At 37.4% G+C, this 27,754-nt stretch overlaps 1 protein-coding gene across 1 annotated transcript; it reads right to left on the reverse strand.

The window, feature by feature from the left end:
* Positions 1-309: 309 nt before the first annotated feature.
* LOC149678605 (complement factor H-like) lies at positions 310-27,754 on the reverse strand. The gene is made up of 33 exons (XM_089835900.1): positions 27,145-27,754; positions 24,234-24,395; positions 23,931-24,161; positions 21,686-21,874; positions 21,408-21,623; positions 21,169-21,354; positions 18,446-18,640; positions 17,689-17,874; positions 17,423-17,620; positions 16,417-16,629; positions 15,193-15,390; positions 14,690-14,914; positions 14,097-14,291; positions 13,574-13,768; positions 13,263-13,454; positions 13,013-13,201; positions 12,768-12,956; positions 12,432-12,626; positions 12,162-12,350; positions 11,375-11,566; positions 10,677-10,847; positions 9,443-9,631; positions 8,418-8,618; positions 7,829-8,014; positions 6,816-6,995; positions 5,971-6,141; positions 4,150-4,430; positions 3,300-3,432; positions 2,899-3,243; positions 1,909-2,063; positions 1,516-1,837; positions 1,208-1,408; positions 310-622 (listed from the first exon to the last, which is right to left on the reverse strand). Exons 1-33 carry the CDS (start codon positions 27,215-27,217, stop codon positions 402-404), a joined length of 6,564 nt encoding a protein of 2,187 aa, XP_089692026.1. The 5' UTR covers positions 27,218-27,754; the 3' UTR covers positions 310-401.

Genomic DNA, 27,754 nt, shown 5'->3' on the forward strand with positions numbered 1-27,754 from the left:
TTCTTAAGTCATTGATTTAATTACGTAAATGCTACGTGTATAGTAAGTAGCACTTCGGAGTGGCTATCATTGCTCAAAGTTTCATATAAATAAACGAACTAATTTCGAATTTTACCCTAAGCGACTTTCTTTGTGTTCTTTATTCAAATATTAGCACAAAAGAACTAGTTTTATCATCTCTAAGTTCCTTAAATTGTAAAAAATTAAAAATGTTCCATCCTCGGAGTTTAAAACAAGTGTCCTTCCACCGTAATTTCGAATTTTCTAACACTTGTAAACAATTTCAAACGTACAATATTTGTAAGCAAATTTCAAAGTAAATTTTCTGTATTTATTTCTTAACGTAATCGACAAAGTTACAAAGTCTAATTAAAAACAAGAACAAGACCTACAACACTTAATTAAGAGCTTTTAATTATGTTCCTGATGGAAAATACAATCCTCGAAACGTCAAGGAACAGATCATAGAAACGACTCGGGTTTAAGCACTTCATTTCGCCGTCGACCGGATTCTCAAAGGCCGAGGCGATTCCCATTTGCACCCATTGGGCTTGATTTCCTGAAGTTACGACGTATTGGTACAAGGGACTACCCAAATCTGTTCCACACACGTCAAGAGAACCTGAAACCAAAAACGTATTTACGACAAGGAATTGTGACTATTTATGGTGGCATGTTATTGTTGTTAATATTGCAGTTTTTGTCGAATATAATTCGTGTTAATTGAACAGAACCACCATACGGAAAACCGGTTATAAAAGCGATTTTATACTTCAAGGTGCAACCGGTTTTTTTATTAATACCAGAAGGGGATATTGGAAGAAGGATGCCACTCTGTATCATCTTAATACATTAGTTATGTAACGTCACTCTTCCCAGGCTCACCCCCTTTTGCTTGCTCTCCCGCTCATCAAACTACAGAAGGGCATCGCACCGTAAGGTGAATTATATAACTGTTTGGTACTAAATCCTCAGCAATAGACTCCCTAACCTCGTCATGGGGTGAGACAAAAATCCACCAGTGCGTCTTGCCAAATAGTTTAACGCAAATAGAGTAATGATGAGGGAACTATTTATCGCGTATGTGATTCGGTTTAGTAACCTTGCTCCAAATGTTCCGATGTTGGGAAGAATGACGTTACACTTACCCCGCTTTGTGGTACACTTCTCTCGAAGAGAAGTATTATATACTTCTGTTAATACCCACCGGCGTTGTCGACTGCGCAAAATATGTTTGGGTCCAATTCTCTTTCACCGACCAAAGCTTTATTAAGACTATTACGGCAGTTTTCTATTGTCTGAATAGCCATATGCATCTGCTCGATATCGCCGTGCCTTTCGTTCTTTATACCTTTCGACCACGAGCTACTGTAGCCGGTTTTTTGAAGACTGTGAGGTTTAGAAAAGCCTACGAAAAAATGAACCTTTAAAATTGGTTATCACGAATTGACAGAATTTGTTTTATCAGCGCTATCCCCATAAAATGCCTTCTTCGGAAGGAACGTTTCTTACTACCTAGTACATCGGGTAAACAGACGGGATGAACAAATTGCGAAAAGGTAACTGGTTTCTTAAGCTTAATTAAGGCAGCATTTGCAGTCCACATATTATTATCTTCAGCTCTGTTTTCAATATGCACTATTCTTTCGGCGATTGAGAGATGATATTTATCGATGCCTAGCAGAATACCAAATTTTAATTTAATTGAAGTTGTACATGTTACCAATTTGAAGCGCACCATACCCGTTTTTGTTAAAATACGACGAGGATCAGTATTTTTGGCGAAACAAAGTCCGGAAGTTAAAACCCATTCTTTGTCTATCAAAGATCCTAGACACTGCAATAAATAATAATTTTATTTCAACATTGAAGTATCTGTGTAAATTATTTTCATAACAAAATACCCACGGTTGGTGTGTAGCTTTTAGCATCTTCTCTGGTAAATAATTGCACCGTCCAAGGCGATCTCTGCAACGTCGAGTGATCGGTGTCCGAAATATTGTTGTTTGACAAATCGTTAACCACCATTGAACTATCGAAGCCTATACCACACACTGAATAATCTAAATTTAAAGAAAACTATTTGTCTACAATGCTTGAAAACACGACTTTTTTCGAAACACTAAGTGATCATGGGTTTAAGCAATATTTACTCCTAGCTTAGGAGACATTGTTGTAAGGTCTACTAGTTGTGTGGTTAAAGTAATTACGAAAACATACTGGCATTGAACATTTTCTCATTAAGAACTTTTTAACTTATTATTTTTAGGGGAGACAAATAGGAAGAAGATAATTCAATGTTGAGGATGGGGCTTTGTCGAAAGGAGTTCTGAAAATTTCTAAAACTGCTCAAAGATAATGGAAAAGATACAGTAAGGGCTTGCAAAGATTTTAATACACTTCTCACAATGGTAGTTTGTGCTAATGCTTGCAGTAAAGGGACCAACCTGTAAATAAGCCAATGGCTTAGTGCGAACATCCCTTCATAGGCCTATTCACACTATGGCCGCGCTTGAGCAGTTGCAATGTTTGGAGGCATGAGTTTCACGCTTCTATTGAGTTAAGGTGTAAACTAAACTACGATGGACGTATGGGAGAACTTTTTGTAATTTAATATTAAAATAAAATGCCTAGTATTTAAAACCGAGAGAGTAAAAGTAAAACCATGTTAAGAATGCGTAACAAATAAGGCAAAAGCAATGGTTACAAAAATACGAAAGCAACAAACATTCTTTCTGCGCATGCTCATCCCTTGAGAATTTTACCCCCTTTTCCCCCTCGCTCTACTGGTGAAAAGGTCTATAGACATAGCTTAGATTTTGTTTTTAGATTTATATTTAGGGACTTTAAATGCTTCAGAACTTGCGACTATAGACAATATACCCTTTTCATCATTACCTGGTTTGTCAGCGGTCATTAGATCTTTCGTTATTTTATCCATTGTGCTGTAGCTATCCAATAAAAATATCCTTTTGACATTACGGTACGATGAAGTCATCGAAAATAGTACATCTTTATTAGGGAAACCAGTCAGCGCTATGCAGTACACTTTCAAATCAAATTCCTCTCGAAGATTCAGATTCCTCATTAGCTTCTTTAGCTGGTAGTCGGGTTTCACTTTTCCATCAGTGAATAAGAGTGTTAAGAAGGTGATCCGCTTATCTTTATTGCTCTCTACAGTACGATTTAAAATTTCCTCTTCCAATGTTTTGAATGCGGACAAAAATGAAGTTCCTTTACCATCTGTACGTGTGAAATGAGTGAAACCGTTGCAATAGCGATAGGGAAATTAAGCATACCTTCGTAGGGAATTGCGCTCAAGGCGTCAATGGCTTCGCTAGTAGTTTTAAATTGCATTGGAGAAATTTCTACCTTAGCTTCGGAGTTGAAGACTAAAGCGCATGTTCTTGTTCCATTGGGTGAAATATTCATCTGGAAGAATTTAAATAAATTACTATTATGTAATTGTAATATGTGGTAGTTCCAAATTTACTATCTCATAGCATTAATCTTCATCAGGATTTCGATGAAAAATTGGATTAAATGAATAAAAAAGCGCTCGATAGAAAGTCGCTAACTTCAGTATCAGTTTAGAACATAAACACATGAGCTATGAAATTGTCTGCAATACATCTAGTTAATCCTATTGTTCAAATCAAAAGTCTAACACATTGACACGAATTATGACTTTAACACATTATCAATTGGAAGGAGCGGCGCAGTAGCAGCTAAGACCATTAAACACAAATGAACTGGAATGATAAACTAAAAACCCCATTCTTCTAATGGCGTCGCCTATCGTCACCCCTGGCGGGAGAGACCCGAAACTTTTCGACTCACAGATCATGTTATGGCTATGGTTTGAATCGAAAATGTTTCAATATTGGTCGCTGCATGGCGCTAGAGACACGCTGCCTTAAAAGAACAACGCGCCACCCGTATCTCCATTCCAGTACATCAGTGTTTAATGGTCTGTGGTAGCACGTACGCTAGGCCGAGTAGCCAATGTGTGTATTAGAAAACGTCGTCTTCAGAATCTACTCTTTCTTTCCCAAAACTTAGCCAGAATATGACAAAGAAACATTCCCAAAATACTACTGAAGAAAAGTAACCAATCCATGTATGGGAATGGGATGAAACAGCACTTACGTTTTGGATTAGAGCTTGAGCCAGTTTAATAGATTTTCGAAAGTTATCTTCCCCAATGCTGGCAGAAGAATCAAACATGAAACATACTACAAGCAAACTTCTTTGCACGAGAGGAGCGGCACTGTTTCCAGATCTTGATTCTTGAGGTTGTCTGCGATTTTTATCATTCTGTTTCGGAATCTCCACCAGTTTACCTCCAGTATCCTCGAAGTGATTTACTTGTTTAAGAAGTAGTCGCAGCCTTTGACTGACCTCGCTGGCAGCATCAAAATCAAGTTTTCCTTCGATAATGAAATCATTATTTCTTTAAGCGTATTCTCTTAGAGAAAACCCTTCTACATCCACTATAATCTCCTCTACAATATTGCCAATAATTTACTCAAATACCTTCTTTCAAAAATTTTCCACCCCAAATCCATAATATGTTAACCTAACTAACTATACACGGTGTTACCGATAAGTCAGCCATAAATGAAAGGGTGTGGTCTTTGGGTAAGCCTGAGTGAAAAGTGTCAAATAACATGGGATCTAAAACATTTGTAACGGACCTATCAGAAACATCCTGTATAGATCACCTATAACTAATCAAGTGCCAGGGCTCAATAAAAACATCTTTTCACAGTAATATCGAAAAGATTATATATAAAAGAAAATATGTTTCGGAAATATTCTAAAGCTTCTTTAATAGTGATGTGTTATGATTTTTAAACGAGAGAGGATTAAAGTCGATACTGCTATATATTGCAAACCCAATTTACAAAGCCTTTAACTGAAAAGCTATGATCAAGTTCAAAAGCAACTTCATGAAGAATTAGGGAATGAACTTGTTTTGCATCGAGAAAGTGCATATCAAGATGCTTGAAACTCTGGACGGAGTACTCTTCGCTAGTTCAGAGGCTGTGAAAGGGCAGCAGCTCTTCTCCAGAGCCCTACAGTGAGGATCATTCTCAACTCAAATGGCTAAGGAGAATACTAGTCACTGGGATAGTAGCAGCTCCTTAGACCTATAACATTACTATGACCAACAAGTTGCAACCATGTAACATTGATCATGGGGTGTCTGGACAGAATCCCGACAAAGAATCTCGACAGAAATGATCCCGACACTAAAATCCCGACGAATAAAATCCCGACATGTTATAAATCTCGACGGAAAAAAATCCCGACCCCAAAGATCCCGACACCGAACACCACTTTAATTTTTTAATTATAAATCTGGAGTAGACATTTTTCGCATAAAAACCTAATCATGTCTCTCAAGATTGTCAGTGGGCCAAAAGGTGGTGATATGGTGATATCCTTATGGATCAGGGTTACGCCTATGAAATCGACAGAAAAAGAGGTGAATCCATCTACTGGCGGTGTGTTGAATGTAAAATTGCCTATTGTACTGGACGTGCTGTCAGCAAAAATGGCGTAGTTAAACTCAGCAAAACCCAGAATCATACGGCAGTATTTCACTTGAGGATTATTTACGTAGCATAGCACACAACTTCGACCTTCAAATTTAATCTCTTTTAATGTATACTTAATAAAATTATTTGAATTTTTAAAATGGTTTTTCGGTGTCGGGATCTTCGAGGTCGGGATTTTTTTCCGTCGAGATTTATAACCTATCGGGATTTTATTCGTCGGGATTTTAGTGTCGGGATATTTGCTGTCGAGATTCTTAGTGTCGGGATTATGTCCATGACTCGATCATGGTGTCCTTTGTACAAAATACGTAATCGCACGTTGTGCAAATTTCCTAATTGGCCTTTGATGAAACCGAGAAAATGTATGTTCTGAAACTTTAGAGTTACAAAAAAAAAATCAGAATACCTATGCATTGCGGTTCTTGTCCAGTCCAAGTACGGTTACTGCATGTTCTACTTCTTGAACCCATTAATGTGTATCCACTTAAGCAAGAATAAGTAACTGTATTTCCATCATTATGGTGAGTGCCAGATTTGATTCCGTTTACTGGGGTTCCGGGCTCGGGACAATTTTCATCTAAATGGTTTAAATAACGATTTGAAAGAGCATGTAAAATAGTTTTTCGAAGTGGAACTTCGTGCCTAGGTACAATACTCAAGAAAACGTAAGCAAATAAATTACTGGATCCAATAAGCGAAAGACCTATCTGTGATGCCTACAGACGAAAAACAGGTCTTGTTGTGGAAATGAGTCACAGATAGGCCCGTCGTGTAAGGTTACTTAATTTCCCATATTTCTTTAATATTGCCAGGGTAAGAGACTTGAGAGGGAGTGTTAGTCTAATGTTAAAGAAGCAGTAATATAAATGGAATGGGGAAAAAGGAGGGTAGAAATTTTTATCTCTCTCTCCCTCGATTCTAGCTAACGCGCACGCGCCAAAGGCGTCGGGTACTATGCTGCCGCCAGGTCTCACTTCCAGTTCAAAGCCGGTTTTTAAATTTGGCGCATGCGCGCGGACACCGCGGCGAGTGGCTGAGCCAACCTCGGAGAGAGACGAGCTCACCCACGAAGCGAACCATCCCACCTATTCACATTATTACACCCTCTCAAATATATCCTCCCTGATATTGCTGAGAGACAGGCATTTTTGGTACATGTATATTAATAATTTCATAAAGTTCATTCGAATACATTCTATAGGTGAAAAAAATTGACAAATAGTGACAATAGTTGTTAAAGAAATCACTCACTTCCTGAGTCACAAAGGGTCAAAGAGCCACTCCACTTTCCATTTTCTAAACACACCCTTTCCTTGGATCCGTACAACTTGTACCCACTGAAGCAACCGAAAGTGACCCGTTCTCCGTAGTCATATGAAGTGAGATGATACCAACCATTTTCCGGAATACCCGGATCTGGACACTTGATTTCTATATAAAACATAAAGCAAGGATGAAAATATAACCCATTGGATTTTTAATTATTCTTTTACTGATTATATGATTAATTTACTCTCGGAAAATAACTCAATAGGAATGAAAAAGAAGCCGATTTCAACGTTAAATTGAAAGTTGCACCTCAGACAAGCATCACGTCACCATGTCAGATTATCAGTTAACATCTCAATCTGAGTACATGTCTCGGAATTTTTATTAGCCAAAGGTGCAACTTGCATCGATATCTGAATCTATTTTTACTTTCAAAATCAATGAGAGATATTTCCTGGATATTTCACAAAGCAGATAGGCCATATTTGGTTTAAACGGAGCCTCCGAAATGAACTAGGCCCATGCATGTCAAATTTTATGTGGGGAAATATCCAGTTTGTTAAGGAAAATATTTTCACCATATATGTGTACGAGATGGCGCTTATATTACCGTTGTGACAGGGGTCTTCCTTAAATTATCGTTGATATTTTAGGGGCCAGTCATAAAATTTTTATGATAGAGAAAAGGTTCATCCTAAAATGAACGTAAATGTTTTTGGGGTTATTCACTTTTTAATGAATCTTTCGGTTAGATTGTATTGATGACAACAAAATAAATTATTTCAATTAAATTATTTCAATTAAGCAGTCGACAGGGTCACGGGGTTGAACTTTGTTTATTTTACGGTAATATAAGCGCCCCCAAGCGTAAAACCACGGTGAACTAAATTGGTTAAAAAAATATTCTCGCTTCGCGACACGCATGGGCCTAGTTCATTTCGGAGGCTCCAGTTTAAAATCATTCATTAAAATTTCGAGAGAAAAGCTTTAATCACTTTTGCAAGATGGTTTTTGGCTATCCCAGCCGGTCTCTTCGCAACGGAGTAAGCTGCTTTCCTGCGATATCTGGTAACCAGTATTACACTTGACGTTTATGACTTTTCCGTAAGGTATTACGTCTCCTTCAACGGGTGGATCAAACTCTCCATTCGGAATCCTTTCTCCCAGTTCGCACAAGATGGCTAATAGACAAAACCGTTTACACTACATTATGAACGAAAACCCTTCAATAGTCTATACAAGTGTGGGTCGTAGTGTTTTGCTACGATCGCGCGTCCTTTATTAAGGATACAAAGAGAATTTCTCTCCAGCTGGAAACAGAAAGCATCACCTACTGTGATATCCATCTCTAGGAAAATTCTGACTGCACTAAGGAAGGAGAAACACAGCAGGCGGAATGCCTCTCTTCTGTTCCTGTTTTGAAAAGAAATCTTTAAAGGGGCATGGCTCAGGAATCTCTTTTATTTTGTCTCGCATAGATACTGTAGATGCCAAAGGCACCTACAGCAGACCCATTCTTGTAGAGAGTATTGTGGGAATATGGTTAAATTTGAAAGAGAGGTAAAATGAATGAATTAAACTAACGAGTGCAAGTAGCCAGTACACCGTTCCAGTAACCAGTAGCTAGACACGTTATTCTTTCGGTTCCATCAGTCAATAAATATCCTCTACCACAATGAAGAATTAGTTCATCCCCTTCCTTGTACAATGGAATTTCCTTAAGTCCACTAATGCTTCCGTTTGGAACTTCGGCAGGTTCACTGCATCTCTTACTAGGTTTCATTGCTATATGAAAAAATAACACGTAACTTGTTGAGAGAGGATGAAAGGTTGAAAACTCATTCGACATACTACGATATTCGTAACAACAAAAAGTATGACACTTAATGAAATATGTTAATTTATTTCCAAGTAAAACATGATTTTCAGCAGCCAACTTGTTATTTGTCAAAAATTTCCTAGAGCGACTCCTGGTGAGGCGGTCTCAGGCAGAGCAAAAAATTATAAACACCAACAAGTAATATCAATTACGGCAATGAGAAATGTCATACTTATTGTAATTATTTTACTTAAGTTAAAATTAAAAATATAAAAAACAAGTTGGCAAACCAAAATAAACCTCTCCGAGTAGAGACGCAATTAGGAGTTTTCCCTTGAATAATTAAATATAATTGATATTAATTATTTAAATCATCATTAATTTACCTTGATTCTAGTTAAATCTTTTTAAGAAACTTTATTCCTAAAATAATTTTAAACATAGCTATTTATGACGTTTGAATTCAAGCGTATAACTCTTTAACCATTTTTGTAAATTTAGGGTATATAAGGCGATTGATTCACAACAAATGATAAGAAAACCCATAATTGCGTGAAACTTTGGTGAAAGTCCTGCCATTGGGAGGCTAGATGTTTCTCGTAACCCTAGCCGATCGCTGCGTACTTCCTAAACCTAACGTTGGGAGTAGAAGCCAAAAATTGCTTTCTGCGAACACATTTGCCCCAATTTGCCAACTGCGAACGCGGTGACAGACACACACACAGAAACGTCCAGTGTAATACCTCTCCGTGACGTCATCGTCACTCGGAGAAGTAAAAATCAAACTTACGAACACATTTCATATCGGGTGGAATTATCCATCTTCCAAAACGTTCATCACAGGTACTATTTGTAACATCGAAGTTAAACGGAGTGAAGGTGTCATTGCATCTAAGCTCTATGACGTTTTCGTTAACGGGTACGAATTGTCCACGTTCGTCCGAAAACTCAGCTTTCGAGCAAGATTTTCGATTGTACGCTAAAAGGTTAAACAAGTTTGTCAAGACAAAAATATTAGCCACATCGTATGATCGTAAAGTACGTAATTTAGAAATTGGAAAAACTTCTTCCCGGTCGGTTAAAATTTATATAATATACTTTTTGTCTCTCCTACCGCGAAGTTATATCTCCTGCCCTCAAATAAGATCATGACTCCTAGTTGAAGAGATGGAGAGAGAGAGAGAGAGAGAGAGAGAGAGAGAGAGAGAGAGAGAGAGAGAGAGAGAGAGAGAGAGAGAGAGAGAGAGAGAGAGAGAGAGAGAGAGACGAAGGGAACCCTGTCTCTGACAAACTCTCCGAGACTAGTCCTCTATTCGCGAGCGTTTCTTAGCAAGCGGTTTTAGGCGAGGCTGCTTAGTACTGGGCTGCGGTTCGATTCTCCGTGGAGGAAGAAAATTTAAAAAATATTATCTCTTCCCTGTATCAAGTTTAAAAAAGAAAAATATTTTCTCTCGACGTTCAAAAATGACGAACGATATTGCAAAAGGCAGGACTGTGGCACTACTACCACTACTACTACTACGAGAATGACAACAGGGCAGATCAAACTAAGAGCCCCATCGTATACTATGATGTGGCTAGAAATTATAAATATTACTAAAACTCTTGGGGGTTATCTTTATATATTTAGCAGGGATTTATGTTGTTGCACTTACGAATATCCGTTTTAACATAGATTCTAGCATTATGGGTGGATATTAAACTCGGGTAAACATGTAATTTTGATATGTGGTAATGATAAAGATACTGATTCACTGACAGGTTAAAGAGATATTGAACGTCAAATGCGAAGAAGACAAGGACATAGTTGACTTTTTAAAGGAAAAGGGAGGGACAAACACTATATGGTCCATGATCCATTCGTCGCGTGTTTCCTCAATTAAAACATTTGAACAATGATGACCATATAAGTGGTACAATATTTGTATTACAATAAGGGCTTTCCGGTATAGCTTATCCAAAGGGGCCCCCTCCTCTCTTCATCCAGTTTTACACCAGTTTTTGCAGTTTAACAGTGTGCTTACGTTTGCATTTGGGCATAGAGTTATTCCAATGTCCGCCTTCTAAACATTCGATTGTGTCGCTTCCATCCATGACAGCTTGACCATTGGGACATTCTATCGTGTAGATGTTACCAACAGCAATAATACCTTGATTTTCCGCGTTTCGTCTATTGGGCAAGGTGCAGTAGTTGACTGAAAATATATTATTAATACAAAAGGCTTCAGGAGTAAGCGAGTGTGACACTAGCATGGCGATCGCCATTCATCAGTGGGGATCTCAGAAATTTGTATGATGAAGAAAAAACGCTTCAATTCGACTTCGCTCTCAATTATTTTCAAAGAAGTACACTATGGAATTATTCATCGCAGTAAAGCCTGATTAGCTCCGATGTGGCAACTGCTTGCTACCTGTAAACTGTCACCCTTTGCGCGTTTTGAATATTATTACTACTACTACTACTACTACTACTACTACTACTACTACTACTATCTAAAGTTCCCGCTTCCTAACGCCAGAATCACTGTACGTTGATCAAATTAATTTTTGGCAATTCCAAGTTAAATTACGACAAGTCTATCTAATTAGCTATTATACATTGTGCGAGATAATTTGATTTCTTCATGTACAAAGTGTTTTTCTAGCTTTTCATACATCCAGTAGATTAGCAATACTCCTAAAAGTCGTTTGCTCTAGCCCAGATTTAGAATTCTAAAAATACCTTTGCAAATAGGAGCCTCTCCAGACCATCCTCCATCACTGCAAAATCTTTTATCATCCCCCTCAAGTACGTAACCATCACGGCATTTGTATGTTATCGGATGCTCCATAGGATAGGTTGTTTCTTTAAGGTTGGATATATTTTCAATGAATCCATTTTCTATTGGTTCTGGCATATTGCAATCGGTAGACCCTAAAATAGTTCGTTTTCGAAAACATTATGGTGATGGAAGAAATTTGCAATTTTGATTCTCATATAATCGAACGTGGTACAAAGTCTTATACTACTCTTCAACCGCCCTTAAAGGCACCATATTCAAACACGTCGAATTGGTTGATAGAATAGGCTCCAAAAACGAAAAAAAAAATGCAAATCTCTCAAAGATGCCGATATTAGGCCTAAAATATCCGAAATGAATTGGGCCATTTTTACTATGTACACGCTTCACAATATTAATTGCGGTCTCATTTGTCAACATTTGAGCCTACCAAAGAGGGGAACACCAAAAATGTACGGTAAACGTTTTTTGAGTTGACGCCCATCGATTTTTGTGGGAAGATTTGGAATATAGCAAGCAACTTTTGGAATTGATTAATAAACAACCCAATTATTTTAGTAAGCTGTATTAAATTTTTGAGCCCATTTTACGAGTTTCGAGCATTGAAAACGTAGTTGAAATTGAACTCAACTACCTATTTAACGATAACAGTTAAAAAACAATTCAAAAAACGGTTGAAATAAAAAATGCCAAAATAAAACATTACTGTTGAAGTTGTAGTTAACTTACTGTCTCTCTGACAACGAAGATTTTTCAGATTCCACGAACCATCTAAATTGCAACTCAAAAACTCCATAGTGGGTATAAACCCGGCATTACACAAAACTTTCAATTGGTCCTCATTGGGGACCAATTTTCCTTTTCCTTGGGGTTTCAAGTATCCGTATTCAATCTCTGGTATTGGATCACACCATTCGGCTGAATAATTTCAGTAAATTCAATCAAAAAGTTTGAGTTAACAATAGAAAAGGAACGTTGTTGGCAATTTTCAATTCTTACCGACACATTCTGGAGCAGCGTGTACCCAGCCATTTTTTGTGCAAGCATTATTTTGAAATCCAGTTGGTACAAGCTTGTAGTTTGGTTCACATTCGTATATTATATTGTGTTTTTGTGGATAGAGTCTTCTGCTTGCATTAAAATCGTGAATAAAGCCATGATTTGGAATCAATGGAGGCTTTTCACAGTGTTTCACTAAAAGGTAAAAGGAAATAAACTAAAAATTTCGGGTACATTGTAGAATGTATTCTTTATCAGTTCAAATGAAGAAACCAGCATGAGAGAATCTCCTTATAAGCTTTTAAAATGCGAGCGAGAAAAACTAAAACTTCTTACTTTCTTTATTGCAGCTTATATCTTGTAAGTCCCAGTGTCCGTCATTATCACAAATAACAACATATTTTTCAGAGTGAAATCCTTGGTCACAGATGACGTTCGCTTTTGTTCCGACCGGATAATTTTGCATCCCAGCGGGAGTCTGAATAATTCCATTGGAAATTCTCGGAACTTTACCACAAGTTGTTTCTATTCGAAAAGTAAAGATAAACATTTCCTTTTTTTAAACAATTGAAAATTCAAACCTTTAATTTGACATTCTCTTCCTGTAATATTCCAATTTCCATTTTCCAGACATGCAACGTGATAAGTGATTTGATCGTAACCACGATCACAACGTACAACGGCCTTTTCCCCAATAAAATATAACTCATTACTTGGGTAAATTACTAAGACGCCATTTTCAATTCGAGGAACAGGACCACAACCGCGAGCTGAGAAATGCTTGATTTTATAATAAAATCACAATTCCCGATAATGAATTATCATTAAAACCTTTAAAGCTTCCCTGGCACAGCGTATCTTCAACATCCCACTTTCCATTCGGAAGACAAGTAACTTCTTTCTTTATTTCGATAAATCCAGGGTTGCACTGCACACCGGCTTGCGATCCAACAGGATAATAATCTCTTTGATAATAACGCAAAGTTCCATCACTTATTCGTGGCGGAGGTCCACACTGCAAAGCTATTTTGGTAATTCATGGAAATCGTTAAGAAATTTCTCGAATATTTTAAAGCCATAACAGCTAGGGCGAGCTGTGAAATAAGCATTGATTTTATAATTAAATGAGTTAAAATTACAACCTTCAGATCTTCGATAACACATGACCTCCTCGACATCCCACATGCCATCTAGCTGACAAGTAACTTGCTTTTTTCTTTGGATAAATCCTGGGTGACACTGAACGATGGCACTGTATCCAACAGGATAAAACTCGCTTTGATCACGCACCCACAGATATCCATTTTTTATTGGTGGCGGCAAACCACACAGCGGATCTATTTTAGGTGATTGCAAGAAATCGTTAGGAAATTTGTCGAGTAACTTAAATTGATATTAAGACCATAACCGAGAGCTAAGAAACGTTAGAGAAAGGTAAACAGCACAGGGTCCGGGCCACCATATAAGGCTATAGTTCCCTCATGCCAAGAAACACAGCAAGAGGCAGAGTGAGTCGACTAGCCTCCCGCGTGCAGCGAACGCGAGCTTCGTCTGGCGTTGCCCCTTGGAGCAAGGGAACTCTCCTAATATGGCTACCCTTCCCCTGTACGTTGGTTTCATGGAATGGTCTATAAGCCTTGACACAAAATGTATTGAAAATACAACCTTCTAATGTCCTCTGGCACATCGGTTCCTCGACATCCCACTTGCCATTCGGTAGACAAGTAACTTCTTCTTTCTTTTTGATAAAACCTCGTTTGCACTGTACACGGGCTCTGTATCCAACATGATAAAACTCGCTATGATCATACACCGATAAAAATCCATCGCTTATTTCTGGAGGCGGTCCACACTGTGAACCTATTTTAAGAGATCCAAGAATATGGTTGGAAAATTGTCCAGTAATTAGAAAGGGATAGTAGTGTCTCAACCCCAACACTTTGTGCTTGAGATTTTTAAAAGAAAATTAACTCTCAAAATATCTTAGGTGCTTCGGTTATCTGGCATAAACACGACAAATAATTTTAGCAAACCGAATGGTGTTATTGATATCAACCATATAGTTTTTTCTAAGGAACAAACATTCGAAAAACCAACAAATTTCTCAAATATATAAAGTATATAAGATTCACGCGCATTTTTAACAAAAAAAAAATATTTTAAAACCTAGAAAAATTGTACAGGACCGGTAGGCCCTTGTAGATGAGACTTAACATACTTTTATAATGTTAAACGAAAAAATCACTGTATTTATTTACCTTGACAGTCGAAGTTGGGTTCGGACCACTGGCCTGTTCCAGTGCAGGTTAGTCCCGGTGGATCTTCTCCCTTCGGAACCATATGGTGTCCATCTCTACAGCCGTAAGCCACTTTGAATCCAGTTGTCATTCTCAATAATGTGACTTTGCCGAACCAACCACTCTCGTGTACAGTAGTTTGTAAAATGGCATTTGGAATTTCGGGTGGACTGTCACATGTAGCCTCTAAAAAAATGTGTAGTAATGAACCTTTCAAACTTCAACAGGATTAAAGTGCGTTATACAGTCTTGCTTAACTATTTGCGTAGGAACAATAACTTTACTGTAATCTACAAGAACTGAACTGAGGTTGTTGAATTTCAATGTTAAACCAACGTTTCTATTGACTCTGTACTAGATGGAGATTGCTCATCCTCAGTTAAATTGGATGGGGCGGAATCGTTAGATTACAGTACTCACTATTGACCTCAAATAGCCAACCCACAATGTATATGAAATCTCACCGATGCATTTGGGTTGGGAACCGGTCCACTTGCCATTTGGGTAGCATTTACGGCTTTTAGTGTTTGGGTCCTTTAGTTTGTAGCCTGGATCACACTCATAGGGTATGACGTAGTTCATTGGATAATGAGCTCCTTCTTCTGGTAGAAGGTTTAGGTATTTGCCGTTTTCCGGATGTTCTGGCCGCAAGCAGAAGATCTCTTCAGAGAAAATGATAATAATAAAAAAATTGATTTATAATAACGTACAGTTCTAGATAGAAAAATAATTGAAGTAAAGAAACGTCAAAAATTTATCAAATTAAACCTAAGGGGTTTTAGAACCACACAATTTTAGGTGAAATTGTGTGATTTTTAATTGGAATGACCGAAATATTACTATCAACAATCGATTCCTAGGTCCTAGTTCTCTATTAGAAAAAAATAGTTATATGAACAAATTGAAAAACACCCTTAACCCAACCTAACTTTATTAATTCCTAAATCTCGTAGTCCGTCGAGGTGCTAGTCATCCGCAAAACTTTTCTACACCAGATTTCTAATTTCTGAATTTTTATGTGAATTCCGATGAATAATGAACGAATTCCTTGATTTCTGTCATTACAATTATTTTGGGTGATTCCCATAATCTTTAAACTGATTTCCCGTTATTTCCGCAGATTACTTGTGATTCCTGTTTGAATTCCAATGAATTCTGGTGATTTTTTATCAAATGCCGTGATTATCATTGGATTCTTCGTGAATTTCGATGAATGCAGTGATTATAGAGAAATTATTTCTATTTAAACTGATTTCGATTTTTATTTTGGAATTTCGAATTAGTCGATTGATTATGTGTGATTATATAACGAAATGTGTGATTACCGAGGTCACTACATTACTAGTAAATCATGTGACTATTTCTGATTTTCTCGAGATTTCACGTGATTTCCAGTGATTAACGGAAATTCCTGATTTCCTTTGATTACCCACAAGAATGATTTTGATTACTGATGATTTTCTAAGAATTCTAGAAATCGATTTCTGCGGTTTTGTAGACCTGATCATTCAACTGACTAACCCCTCGTAGTTCGGTCTCCTTCACCCTACCTTCACAATTTAAGCTTATTTATTATACTTGATTACTCCTAAGTTCTTAATAATATCACAGCTTAAGATAATACTTTTGATATTATTGTATTCTACCCTTATTCCAAAATTTCCTTAAATATTAAATAACGCCGCTACCTTTGCACCGAGGAATTTTAGTCCAGGTCCCATCCGAGGTGCAACGACTCTCGGACGCTTGTCTTTCCGTCTGGTAAGACTCTTTTTCAATACTGTATCCCCAATTGCAGGAAAACGTGACGGAATCACCGAATGAGTAATACTTTTGCCTCCTTCTATATAGGTGATTAATTCGACCATTCTCCGGAATATCAGGATCTAAACAACCAGCCACTGGGAAATAAAGTATCGTCAACAAATTACAGTTAAATCTTTATTACTAGTAGAAAAGCCCGTTGCAGCTAATATTCGTTCGGAGCCTCCGAAATGAACTAGGCCCATGCATATCAAATTTTATGTGGGGAAATATCCAGTTTGTTAAGGAAAATATTTTCACCATATATGAGTACGAGATGGCGCTTATATTACCGTTGTGACAGGGGTCTTCCTTAAATTATCGTTGATATTTTAGGGGTCTGTCATAGAATTTTTATGATAGAGAAAAGTTTCATCCTAAAATTAACGTAAATGTTTTTGGGTCTATTCACTTTTTATTGAATCTTTCGGTTAGATTGTATTGATGACAACAAAAGAAATTATTTCAACTAAAATAATTCAGTAAGAGTAATAAAAACGTATATTTACAATCCGCGACCTTGGACCAAATCCTTAAGCAGTCTACAGGGTCACGGGGTTGAACTTTGATTATTTTACGCACCCAAGCGTAAAACCACGGCGAACTAAATAGGTTAAAAAAATATTCTCGCTTCGCGACACGCATGGGCCTAGTTCATTTCGGAGGCTCCGATTCCTTAAAAATTTATTTTATTTTTTTCAATTTTGTAAATTTGCACGCTTTAACAATAGTCATAACATGTGCCTTTCTGAATAACTTAAATTCCTCCAGTCTTTTGTTTGAATTTTAAACTGCACGCCCATTATCATTAGGCCTTTCCAAACAATATTCCAGAGTTGCTGCATCTCATGAACCTCTGGTGAATCAATTTTTAACGTGAGTCATACGTACATTTACAATACGGTTCTCTGCCGTTCCATCCTCTTTCAGTGCATGTTTGAGAAAAACTACCAATTAGTTCGTAGTTCAGAGAGGCGCATTTGTAGAAAATCTCCGTCAGGTATGGATACTTGTTTTGCTCGTTTAAAGGGTTGGTAGATCTTTCAATTTCAACTCCTTCCGAGAGGTCAACGTTGTCGCAAAAGAAATCTACAAGATAAGTACGCAAAAGTGTGTGTGAGAATGAATATATATATATAGAACAAAGTTAACAATACCTTTGCACGATGGAAAATCGTCAGACCAACCATTAGCAGTACATTTCAGTGTTTTTGCACCAACCAAAACCAAATTATTCAAGCAACCGAAACGAATTTCATCTCCGTAGTCAAAAGTGCTTTCAGAATCTGATAATTTCTCGTATACTGCGTTTTCAATGTCCGGTGGCTTGTCACAGGTTATTGCTATTATAACATAATTAGTAGGTAGAGTTAGTAATAAAATTTTGCTTCGCTAACCAGGTTTTTCGTACAGAAAAATAACTTTAAAAATACAGTCAACCTCTATTTTCTTTTAACCGCATTTTTCGTTAGCAGGTTTATAAATTTTAATTGCATCTACTGTCATATAAAAATATTACCTAGGTTCCACTATGGAATTCAATAGTTTTGCTAAATATTTCTATATATATAGGCATAAATATTTCTAATTATTTAAGAGCATTATTTTCTCAACAATTCATCGCAGACTAACTGTAGATTAAAGTCGTTTAGTCTTGTTTTTACTGAGTTATTTCAATTCAGAATCTCATCCATATCGATAAAAAAGACATTATCACGATATTATTCAAACGCTTCCGCATAATATCTGGATGAAAAGGGTTACCTATCTTACCAAGCAAATAAACTAGAGTCAACGTGGCGCGTGCATTTCCAATGGTTTGCGCCACGACGAATGCGCTTAACTTCACGAAATGGGTGCTTCGCCATTTTAGAATAACTTCTCCTTATTAAATTTCAGCGTATAAATACTTACATTCGCAATTAGCAAAGGTCTGATCCCATTGTCCGTTTTCATCGCAATACAAATAAAGTGGTTTATCACGGACACTTTTACGAAATCCAAAGAGGCAATCCATTTGCAGGTCGTCGCCTGGAAGCCATTTCTTGTCTGGTGGAAAAGCTTTCGGCATACTATAATCGAGAGGCGGTAATTCTCCGCAAGCAATCACTACAATAAGCGAATACCTTAATATAAATTTTGAAAGGACTGAGTCATACAGGCTGTTTCTGATGAGTTTGCCATAAATTAAGGTGTGTATTCTTTGGAACAAACTGAAGGGAAACTCTCAAAGAATATTGGTTCTACAACATTTAATTGCGGACATATGAGCTCCCAAACATTGACCGCTAAACCAAGGAAATAGTCACACATGTGGAGTAAGATATAACAGTTTACCCATCTTGTTTAGAAGTATTTACAATTTCAATTGTTTCAATCTAAGAACGTTACTGAATCTTTATTTAGTAAAAGTGTATTATCAAGAAGGAATTTACTATAAGAAGGCCTAAAAAGGCGTCCGGTGCACGCGTGATGGTCGACAATCCCCCCTCATGGGTGGAGGGAGGTTGGAAACCAAGGCGGGACTTAATATTTTATCTTACTCTATGTTTTCCACCATCAATCTCTATTACCTTTTCGTTAAGCATTGGTTTGGTTTTTGGAACTCACGAAATCATAAGTATAGTACACTTGGTTCGACTTAGAAACAATTATAGAACGAACGATTTTCACGTAGAGACACGTATTCAAAATCCATTAAGTTAGGTTCAAAACCTTTAACTAACTTGTTAATGGCAATTAAAAACCATTCCCTAACCGTTTCAGCACCATTGGCAGCCTCCATTTTCTGTTTACTTTGCTCGAGGTTTTTTTTCTCTATTCGGAATACGTCGATCGCGTCTGTATGACCTATCCCCACGGGATCCAATAGGAAAGCGCAGAGCAATGACGGGCATGAAAAGGGTGGGGCTTACTTGTCCACTAACACCGGCGTAAGAGTAGAAGCGTAAAATCTAGTGACTTAGACATTCTTATAGTAAATTAATTCTTGGTATTATCAGGAGCAGATGACAAAGGAGTCTCGGACGCTAGCTTCCATAATGTAGAGGGCAATGGGATCCGCGAACGTCACGGTTATTAACCAAAATCATTACGCCAGTGCCACCTCTCGTAGGAAATTTGAGCTTTATTTTCCAACCAATAGCGTGGCTGCAAAGTCTCGAAAGGAGATCTGGGAAATCGCGTCTGAAGCCTCTCTTTAAAATTACGTATCGTCTGCTTATAATTAGCCTAGGCTTAACGAGTATTAGAGTTAAAAATGGATTTCAACGGCTTTTTAATCTTTTTGTTTAGACTAAAATTGATAATGAAAAGCCCAGCGAGTAACGTATGTACACTATTAAAAAACTAAAATGTGTTTCAGTTATTTTTTTCTAAATTTCATCTTGAATTAAATGATAGCTACAATAGGTTGGGAAAAGAAATCACTCACGATCTTTCAAAGCTAAAAAAGTAAGAGACAGTGATTTCGTTTCCAAATTCTTGTAGCAGTCAATTAATTCAAAAGAAATACGGAATATTTTGGCCCTAAAACACATATATAACATTGTGTTTCGGCATCTTTTGAAACCTTGCTTTTATCTTTTGAAAACCCGACCCCAATCATTCCAGTGGGCACAAATTGATAATTAAGCCTTGGCTTGCCTGGGTTTCTCTGCTAGTTTCGACTTAATTTGACTATTTAGTAGGTTTACTGTCACAAAATGTAGTCTTATCTTTTATCTTAATACCAACGGTTACAGCTGTTTGAATAAAGTAATTATATTGTGTATATTTATGTCGCGATCGGATAAGACAAACCTCAGTAGCCACCGTTAGTCCGTTATTACAAAAAAATTCCCAGCAGACTTTGGTGCCAGATATAATCCACCAAAAGCATCGTCTGCTATAATGTCTGATAGCGCCTCTATGGCAAACGATACCGCTACAGCTGTGACGTACGCGGGTGCCATTGCCCTCTATATTGTGGAAGCTAGCGTCCGAGACTCCTTTGTCATCTGCTCCTGGTATTATTTAATCAGTAGAAGTGTGCGTACGCTGGCATGGTAAAGCTAATTCAAAGTATCACTTGTCATCTGCTCCTGATAATTCTATAAGATATGTTTCATAAGGGTGTCACTCGTTAATGAGAGCGTGTCATGAAGTGACGTAGGCGAAACGTCATAGATTCTCGTAAAGCGACGCCTGTTGAGGCGCTGTCAAAGGCTTAGTACAGACTAAATAGGAAGATAGACTGCAAAACCGAGTGTAGTCAATTCTCGCGTCGTTCTTGAACTAGTCCTCATTAAGCCTCTAGCATTACGAAGTATAGGTAGTGTCATACTTATGGAACATATCTTATAAACTTATGCTTCTACCCATAGCACACTTCTGTTAGATGAAAGTACAATAAAGTTCTTAGATTGAAGGAATTGAAACTGAAACACTTTGATACTTCTAAAAAGATATGGGCAGGCTGTTGTGTCTAACTAGACATGAGTGACAATTTTCTTGTGTTAGGGGAGCCCATATCTTCATAAGTAAATGTTGTAGTGGCAATGTTCTTTGACACTTTCAACGCAGATTGACCCAAAGAACTCACACTTTAATATATGTCAGATTAATCAGAAACACCTAAGGTCTACAGTTGATCTTACGAACGCATTTGGGATCCTTATCACTCCATCCAGCTTCAAGACACATTCTTTTTCTTTCTCCTTCTAGCCTGTGTCCTTGAGTGCACGAGTAAGTTATAACGTCTCCGAATTTGAAGACCTGATTATCGGTACGTAGTTCCGCAATATTCCCATTAAGAGGATGAGACTCGATTAAGCAGGTCATGGCTTAAAACATACTTTGTTAACTTGTATCTCAATGCAAATCGAAGCTAACCTACCAACACACTGAGCAAAATCATCGCTCCAGGTTCCATCATCCGTGCAGTAAAGAACAGAGCCCCCATCAACAGGGTGAAACAAAGGTTTGCATTCGATGTTTATTTCTTCACCTACGAAGTAACCTTCACCCATTTTTTTAGGAAAGACGTCACCATTTTCAATCTTTGGGGGCGTTGGGCAGGTTTTCTTTTTGTCCTCGATTGTAAACTCTAACGCTGTTAGATTCAATCATATAAATTTCATTTCCATTTTGAATCAAAATAATTGAGTTTTAAACCTTGGCACTGAGGATTTTCACCAATCCATTGGTAACCTCTATTTCCATTGATGCACTTTAGGCCCTGCAATCCTCGAGTTAATTGATAACCAGGTTTGCAGACGAAATAGGCTTCTAGTTCTTTCGTTTTTTCATTATCTTCGAATTTCCATTCACCGTTGTCATAATCAGGAAGTGGTTTGCAAATGGCTTTAAAGTTAACAGTGACATGTCTTAGTTTAAGTATCTATAATTAGCGAGGGTAGTCTTAGCATACTGTTTATTACCAGCTCTCATTCAAGCATTACATATTGGGTTTGGACACCCTGACCCACATGTGACACTTTTTACAAATTCTTGAACCCCCTAGAATTGTTAGGTAACAGTCAGAGTAACTGCATTCTAACAACACAATTTCTCATTTTATTGAAGATTTACATTTATGTCAGACTTCTCTTGTCATGTTATGTTATGTAATACTTGAATGGTTCTGAAAGGCAGTCCCGTTTCGAAACTCAATAGATCATAATGAAAATTATATCATAATTTGATAAGCTTTGGTTAAAATACGAACAAAATTGTTGTTGTGGTCAGTAATAAATTTAATCAAAGCATCACTGATCTCTTTAACATTTGGTAATCAAAAACTTTCATAATTTTGTAATCAAAATAAGTGAAGCCCTCATATGAGCGATTCCAGTATATGAGCAGACCCCATAATAGAGGTTGTCATAACCGTGGTTTCCCGAAAATACAGTTTATGCTTTATGGCAGCTAGTTCCCTATGCAGCTGTTCTTGTAATCGTGGTATACCTATACAGCAGTTCCCTTAAAAGCAATACAACGGGATAGGCTTAGTCGTTTACAATGTTGTAAGTTTCGTTATTTGAATTGCAATACTATTAGGTCAGGTTAGGTTTGGTAATTAAACCCCAATGGTATTGGGTCAGGTAAAGTTAGATTGAGTTGGGTTATTTGAACCCCATTAGTATTAGGTAAGGTAACGTTAGATGGGGTTATTTGAACCTCATTAGTATTAGGTAAGGTAACATTAGGTAGGGTTATTTGAACCCCATTAGTATTAGGTATGGTAACGTTAGGTTGGGTTATTTGAACCCCATTAGTATTAGGCAAGGTAACGTTAGGTTGGGTTATTTGAACCCCATTAGTATTAGGCAAGGTAACGTTAGGTTGGGTTATTTGAACCCCATTAGTATTAGGTATGGTAACGTTAGGTTGGGTTATTTGAACCCCGTTAGTATTGGGTAAGGTAACGTTAGGTTGGGTTATTTGAACCCCATTAGTATTAGGTAAGGTAACATTAGGTAGGGTTATTTGAACCCCATTAGTATTAGGTATGGTAACGTTAGGTTGGGTTATTTGAACCCCATTAGTATTAGGCAAAGTAACGTTAGGTTGGGTTATTTGAACCCCATTAGTATTAGGCAAGGTAATGTTAGGTTGGGTTATTTGAACCCCATTAGTATTAGGTAAGGTAACGTTAGGTTGAGTTATTTGAACCCCATTAGTATTAGGTAAGGTAACGTTAGGTTGGGTTATTTCAACCCAATATTTTTAGGTCAGGGATGGTTAGGTTTCATTTCTTGAGCCCCCATAGGATGAGGTAAGGGTAAGGTAAAGTTAGGTTTTGCTATTTTAACTTCAATAGTATTAGAATAGAAAAATGCAGTTGGGAGAGGTAAGTTGAAGTACGGTTAGGGTATGATGTACTAAATAGGTAATTCAAACTGTACGGTTAAGAATAGCAGCTGCTTTTTCTAAAATAGAGTTCACTTTTTCTAAAAGAGCACTTTTGAACTATGCCTTTGTTCTTTCGGGGTTTTTTTTAACCGCAGTTGCTATGTGGGGACTAAATATTTAATTCAAACTGTACGGTTAAGAATTGTGCGAAACTTCAGTTTAACACTGCTATTTCCCAAAATAGCAGCTGCTTTTTCTAAAATAGCGTTCACTTTTTCTAAAAGAGCACTTTTGAACTATGCCTTTGTTTTTTCGGGGTTTTTTTAACCGCGGTTGCTATGTGGGGAACTGCCCCTACGAGTTACACCCGAATTCGACTATTTCAATTTTCAATAATACTGTTTATAAGATTCAAAAGGTTTGAAATCCTTTCATCTTACGTGATCAAAATTATGATGATGATAATTTTATGAAATAAGATTGAAATTATTTTCAAATTTGATGGTAATAGTTAGAGAAAAAGGGAAAATTTCTTATGTGTTAAGAAATGTGTTAAAGTGTTTACGAGTGCATATTGGAAAAGTTCCGCTCCATCGTGGGCCCTCTATGCAACGAAGGTAAGTGTCTCCTTGAACAGCCTTGTAGTAAAAGTCGCAATGCACGAAAAGTTCATCTCCAACACGATAGGGTTCGCCATTCTCTCTATGCGGACCCACCTTTCCGTTTCTGATAATGGGTGGTGCTGGACAATTTTGATCATCATTTTCTTTCGCCTCAATCATATTCTCCGATTTTTCTAGAAAAAATATTAGTCAAAAGACAATAATTAATATTTTTTTTAATTTTCCTCTTGCTGTGTATTAATTACTTTGACATTCCGCCGATTTAGGATCAGGATGCCATTTTCGTCCAATGCATTTAGTCCTTGCTGGGCCAACAAGTTGGTAGCCATCGTCACAAAGAAAAACGAGAAACGACCCTTCAATTTTGTAGCCTCCGTTGAATAATCTTGGCTCTCCGCATAATCGAACTGTAAGTAAAACCATGTTTTTGGTTAATTTTCTGAAGGGTTAAAAACTCTTCACTTTTTTTTAATGAAGCAACACTTTTAAAGAGAATTTGAAGGGTTAAAACATGATGATTTTATAGACTATTTCATTTATTCCAGCAGAGAAACAAACACATGGAAATCGAGGCCACAATCTTAGATTATTTCTCGCTTTTTGTGGACTGGGGCTCCGCCTGGCGTTGTCTCTTGGCGCGAGAGAAATAACCTAATATGATGCTGGTATCTCTACAACTAGTTATTGGAATGATGGATTTGTTTCAGAATGACAAAACAGGTTCGAAAAATTTAATAAATTTCATTGAAAACTTTGCATTAATTCAAAACCATGAATTTTGTAATTAAAAAGATGACGAACGATGAAGTAATATTTCGTACCCGAGCACAGAGAGCTATAAATATTCACTTTCCACCAGCTGATATATTAACTCAAGTACATTATTTAACCTCTCCTTTCCAATAGCCCAAACAAAAAAAAATTATACTTTTTAGGCAATGTTTTCTTAAAGGCCGACTTCCATCGAAAAGTGTTCTAGCGAACTGAAAACCGAGCGTCGAGACTAACAATGGAGCGACCGTGCCGATTTTCAAATCCCCGCTAGCTAACTGAAAGCCGTGCAATGTGGTTCTAGCGAACTGAAGATACACAAAAGAGAATTTCCTTCAGGGGAAAGCAAAAATTCGAGTAAATAAATTTTAAAGGATTTCTATTGTTCATCTTCAGTTCGCTAGAACCACATTGCACGGCTTTCAGTTAGCGAGAACCCTTCCAACTTTTGACCCAGCGGGGATTCGAAAATCGGCACGGTCGCTTCATTGTTAGTCTCAATGCTCGGTTTTCAGTTCGGTAGAACCCTATTCGCTGGAAGTCGGCCTTTAAAAGAGAAGTACGTGTAACTTGGGTCGAGTATCAATTTTAAATTTACTTACTAAAATTAGCAGCGATTGGAATAGGTAAATATGTAAAGTAGGAGGAGCTAATTGAAAAATATAACAAATCGTCACGGGAGACGTTTCTAGTCTTGAGAAATGACGCTCGCGATCAGAATCGTAAGATCATGGATGTAGAATGTAGAGGGAATTTGTTTTCACACTATAGGATAGCTTGAAAACCAATATCCTCACGCGCATTATTTATCCATCGCCTAAAACGAAATCACGAGACTCACGTCACGTAAAAAATTGGGGCGCGCATGCCTGATATTCCGGAAGTAGCGTTATAACGTGATGACGATTTCTTATTTTTCAATAAGTTCAGCAAGACCAAATACTTTATATATCCACCTATCCTGTCCTTAAATGTATAATTAAATAGCTTGACAAGCTTCTTTTATGGATTAAATTAAGACCATAAGGATATCATATTAACGCACAGGGCGTGGCTGGCATTTAAGGTTAGAGAAGACTATACGCGGGAGGCTAGTCGACTCGCACTGCCTCTAGCGGTGCTTCTTTGTGGGAGGGAAATAAGCTACTGTGTTGTTTGCTTCTTTTCTGGAATTAATGGAACGGTCTATTGAGGTTTTAGAATCGAGTTTTTAAAACTGAAAATTTTAAAATCTGTTACTTCAGCCAATCCATATTGTCCATATCTATATTTCCATATATAAATCAAAGTCCTGACTGACTGACTGACTGATAATCAACGCCCAGCCCAAACCGCTTGCCCTAGAAGGCTGAAAATTTGCAGGAACGTTACTCATAAGTAGTAGGCGCGTACTAAGAAATATTTTTCCAATCCGCCGCCATTTTCAAAAATGGCGCACAGAAATGTAAAATAACTTCTCTAGGCAACAAAGTCCGAGCGTTTCAAGCGTTTTCACAAATATTTAGTACACTGGTTTCCTTTAACCTATAAATGGGCTGAAAGGTCTTTTGAGTTCTATTTGTCGCTATCTTTTCAAATGGCGGACAAAAACTTAAAAACCCTTCTTTATGGAATTATGTCCGCATGGAAAGTAATAAAAAATGTCCCGACGGGCTGACGGGCAAAGCCGAGTGCTATAAAAATATTAGTCATCAGTAAAATCATCCCATTCTTTATATCATTTTGATGGAAGTTCTTATTACACGCGAGCGACGCCGCGGGTAACAGCTAGTGTCTTATATTTTTTTTTTTTTTTTTTTTTTTTTTGAGGTTTCAATGCGAATAGGGTCTATGGACCGCGGCAAGGATGTGATTATTCAGGTTTCAGTAGGAGTGTAAGCAGGGGAAGGAAATGAGGTTTACTTGGGAGGTGACGGACGGGGTGTGGGGGTCAAGTCACCTCCGGCGGACACGGGGCAGTCGGCACCTATAGGGTAGGATCGCCGACATGTGTCTTATTCCCTCAAACTTTGCCGCCCAGTAGCTTGGCTTACAGGAGTGCGCCACACTCCCGGCTCTTATATTTTTTAAGTATTTGTCAACGACGCCACTTTTTTTAATGGAAATGAGCGATAAGGATGGTTTCAATCTTTATGCTTAACAAGTTTATTAAGCCTTTTCCCTTAGCCTGAACCTACCGCCATTAATCGACAACGAAATTACATAGTGAGCGTAGACTATAACTAAACCTAAATAGCTATAAACGACAACGATTCTATCTGAATCGTGTGTGATTGTTATTTTGAAAAACTAATTTCGCCGTGTCATCGTATGTGAAATGAACTCAGATGCTGCTCTGTAACTTAACGTGTTAGAATTTAATTGTTTTTATAAACTTGTACTCACTGTTTTGTTGCGATAAATGGAAAAGAGCGCAAAGAGTGGCGGCCACAACTAAATACGAACCGCTGGTAGACATTTTCTAAATTTTCAATCTGTTTTTAAAACTGAAGAAATATCCTTCTTTGGAAGGACACTTCTTAAATGTGTTAAAGATTCAATAACCAAACCATGGAAAAAACGTTTTAGAGTTAAAAACTATTAATAGTTACAAAGTTGCGGTAACGTTTTGGCTTGGAAACGTTTCTACGAAATGCTCCAAATAATTTTGAAATGTTATTTGAGATTTAATGATTTCTCAGAATTGGGCAAAGCAGTTCAAACGCGTGGAGTCAAATTACAGAACTTGGAATAAAATTGATAAATATTCGAGATTAGAAGAGCATCAGTGACGAGGAACTAGATCGCGTATAAAAAATTAAATCGTTTAATCGGTATCAACATAAGACGCCAGTCAGGGTCATTTAATCACTCTACATAAAACATTTACATACAGTGTTTGAGAGATTATAGCAACTCGCGCACTGTCTGAAAATTGCAACACTACAGACCGAAGAAATCAGTAAAATCAGGAATACATAGATTTATATACTTGGAATCTTTAAGAGACTACATA

This window comes from Phalangium opilio, unplaced genomic scaffold, assembly GCF_054372755.1.
Source record: "Phalangium opilio isolate 3A_F unplaced genomic scaffold, DU_Popi_V2 ptg000042l_1, whole genome shotgun sequence".
Lineage (NCBI taxonomy): Eukaryota > Metazoa > Arthropoda > Arachnida > Opiliones > Phalangiidae > Phalangium > Phalangium opilio.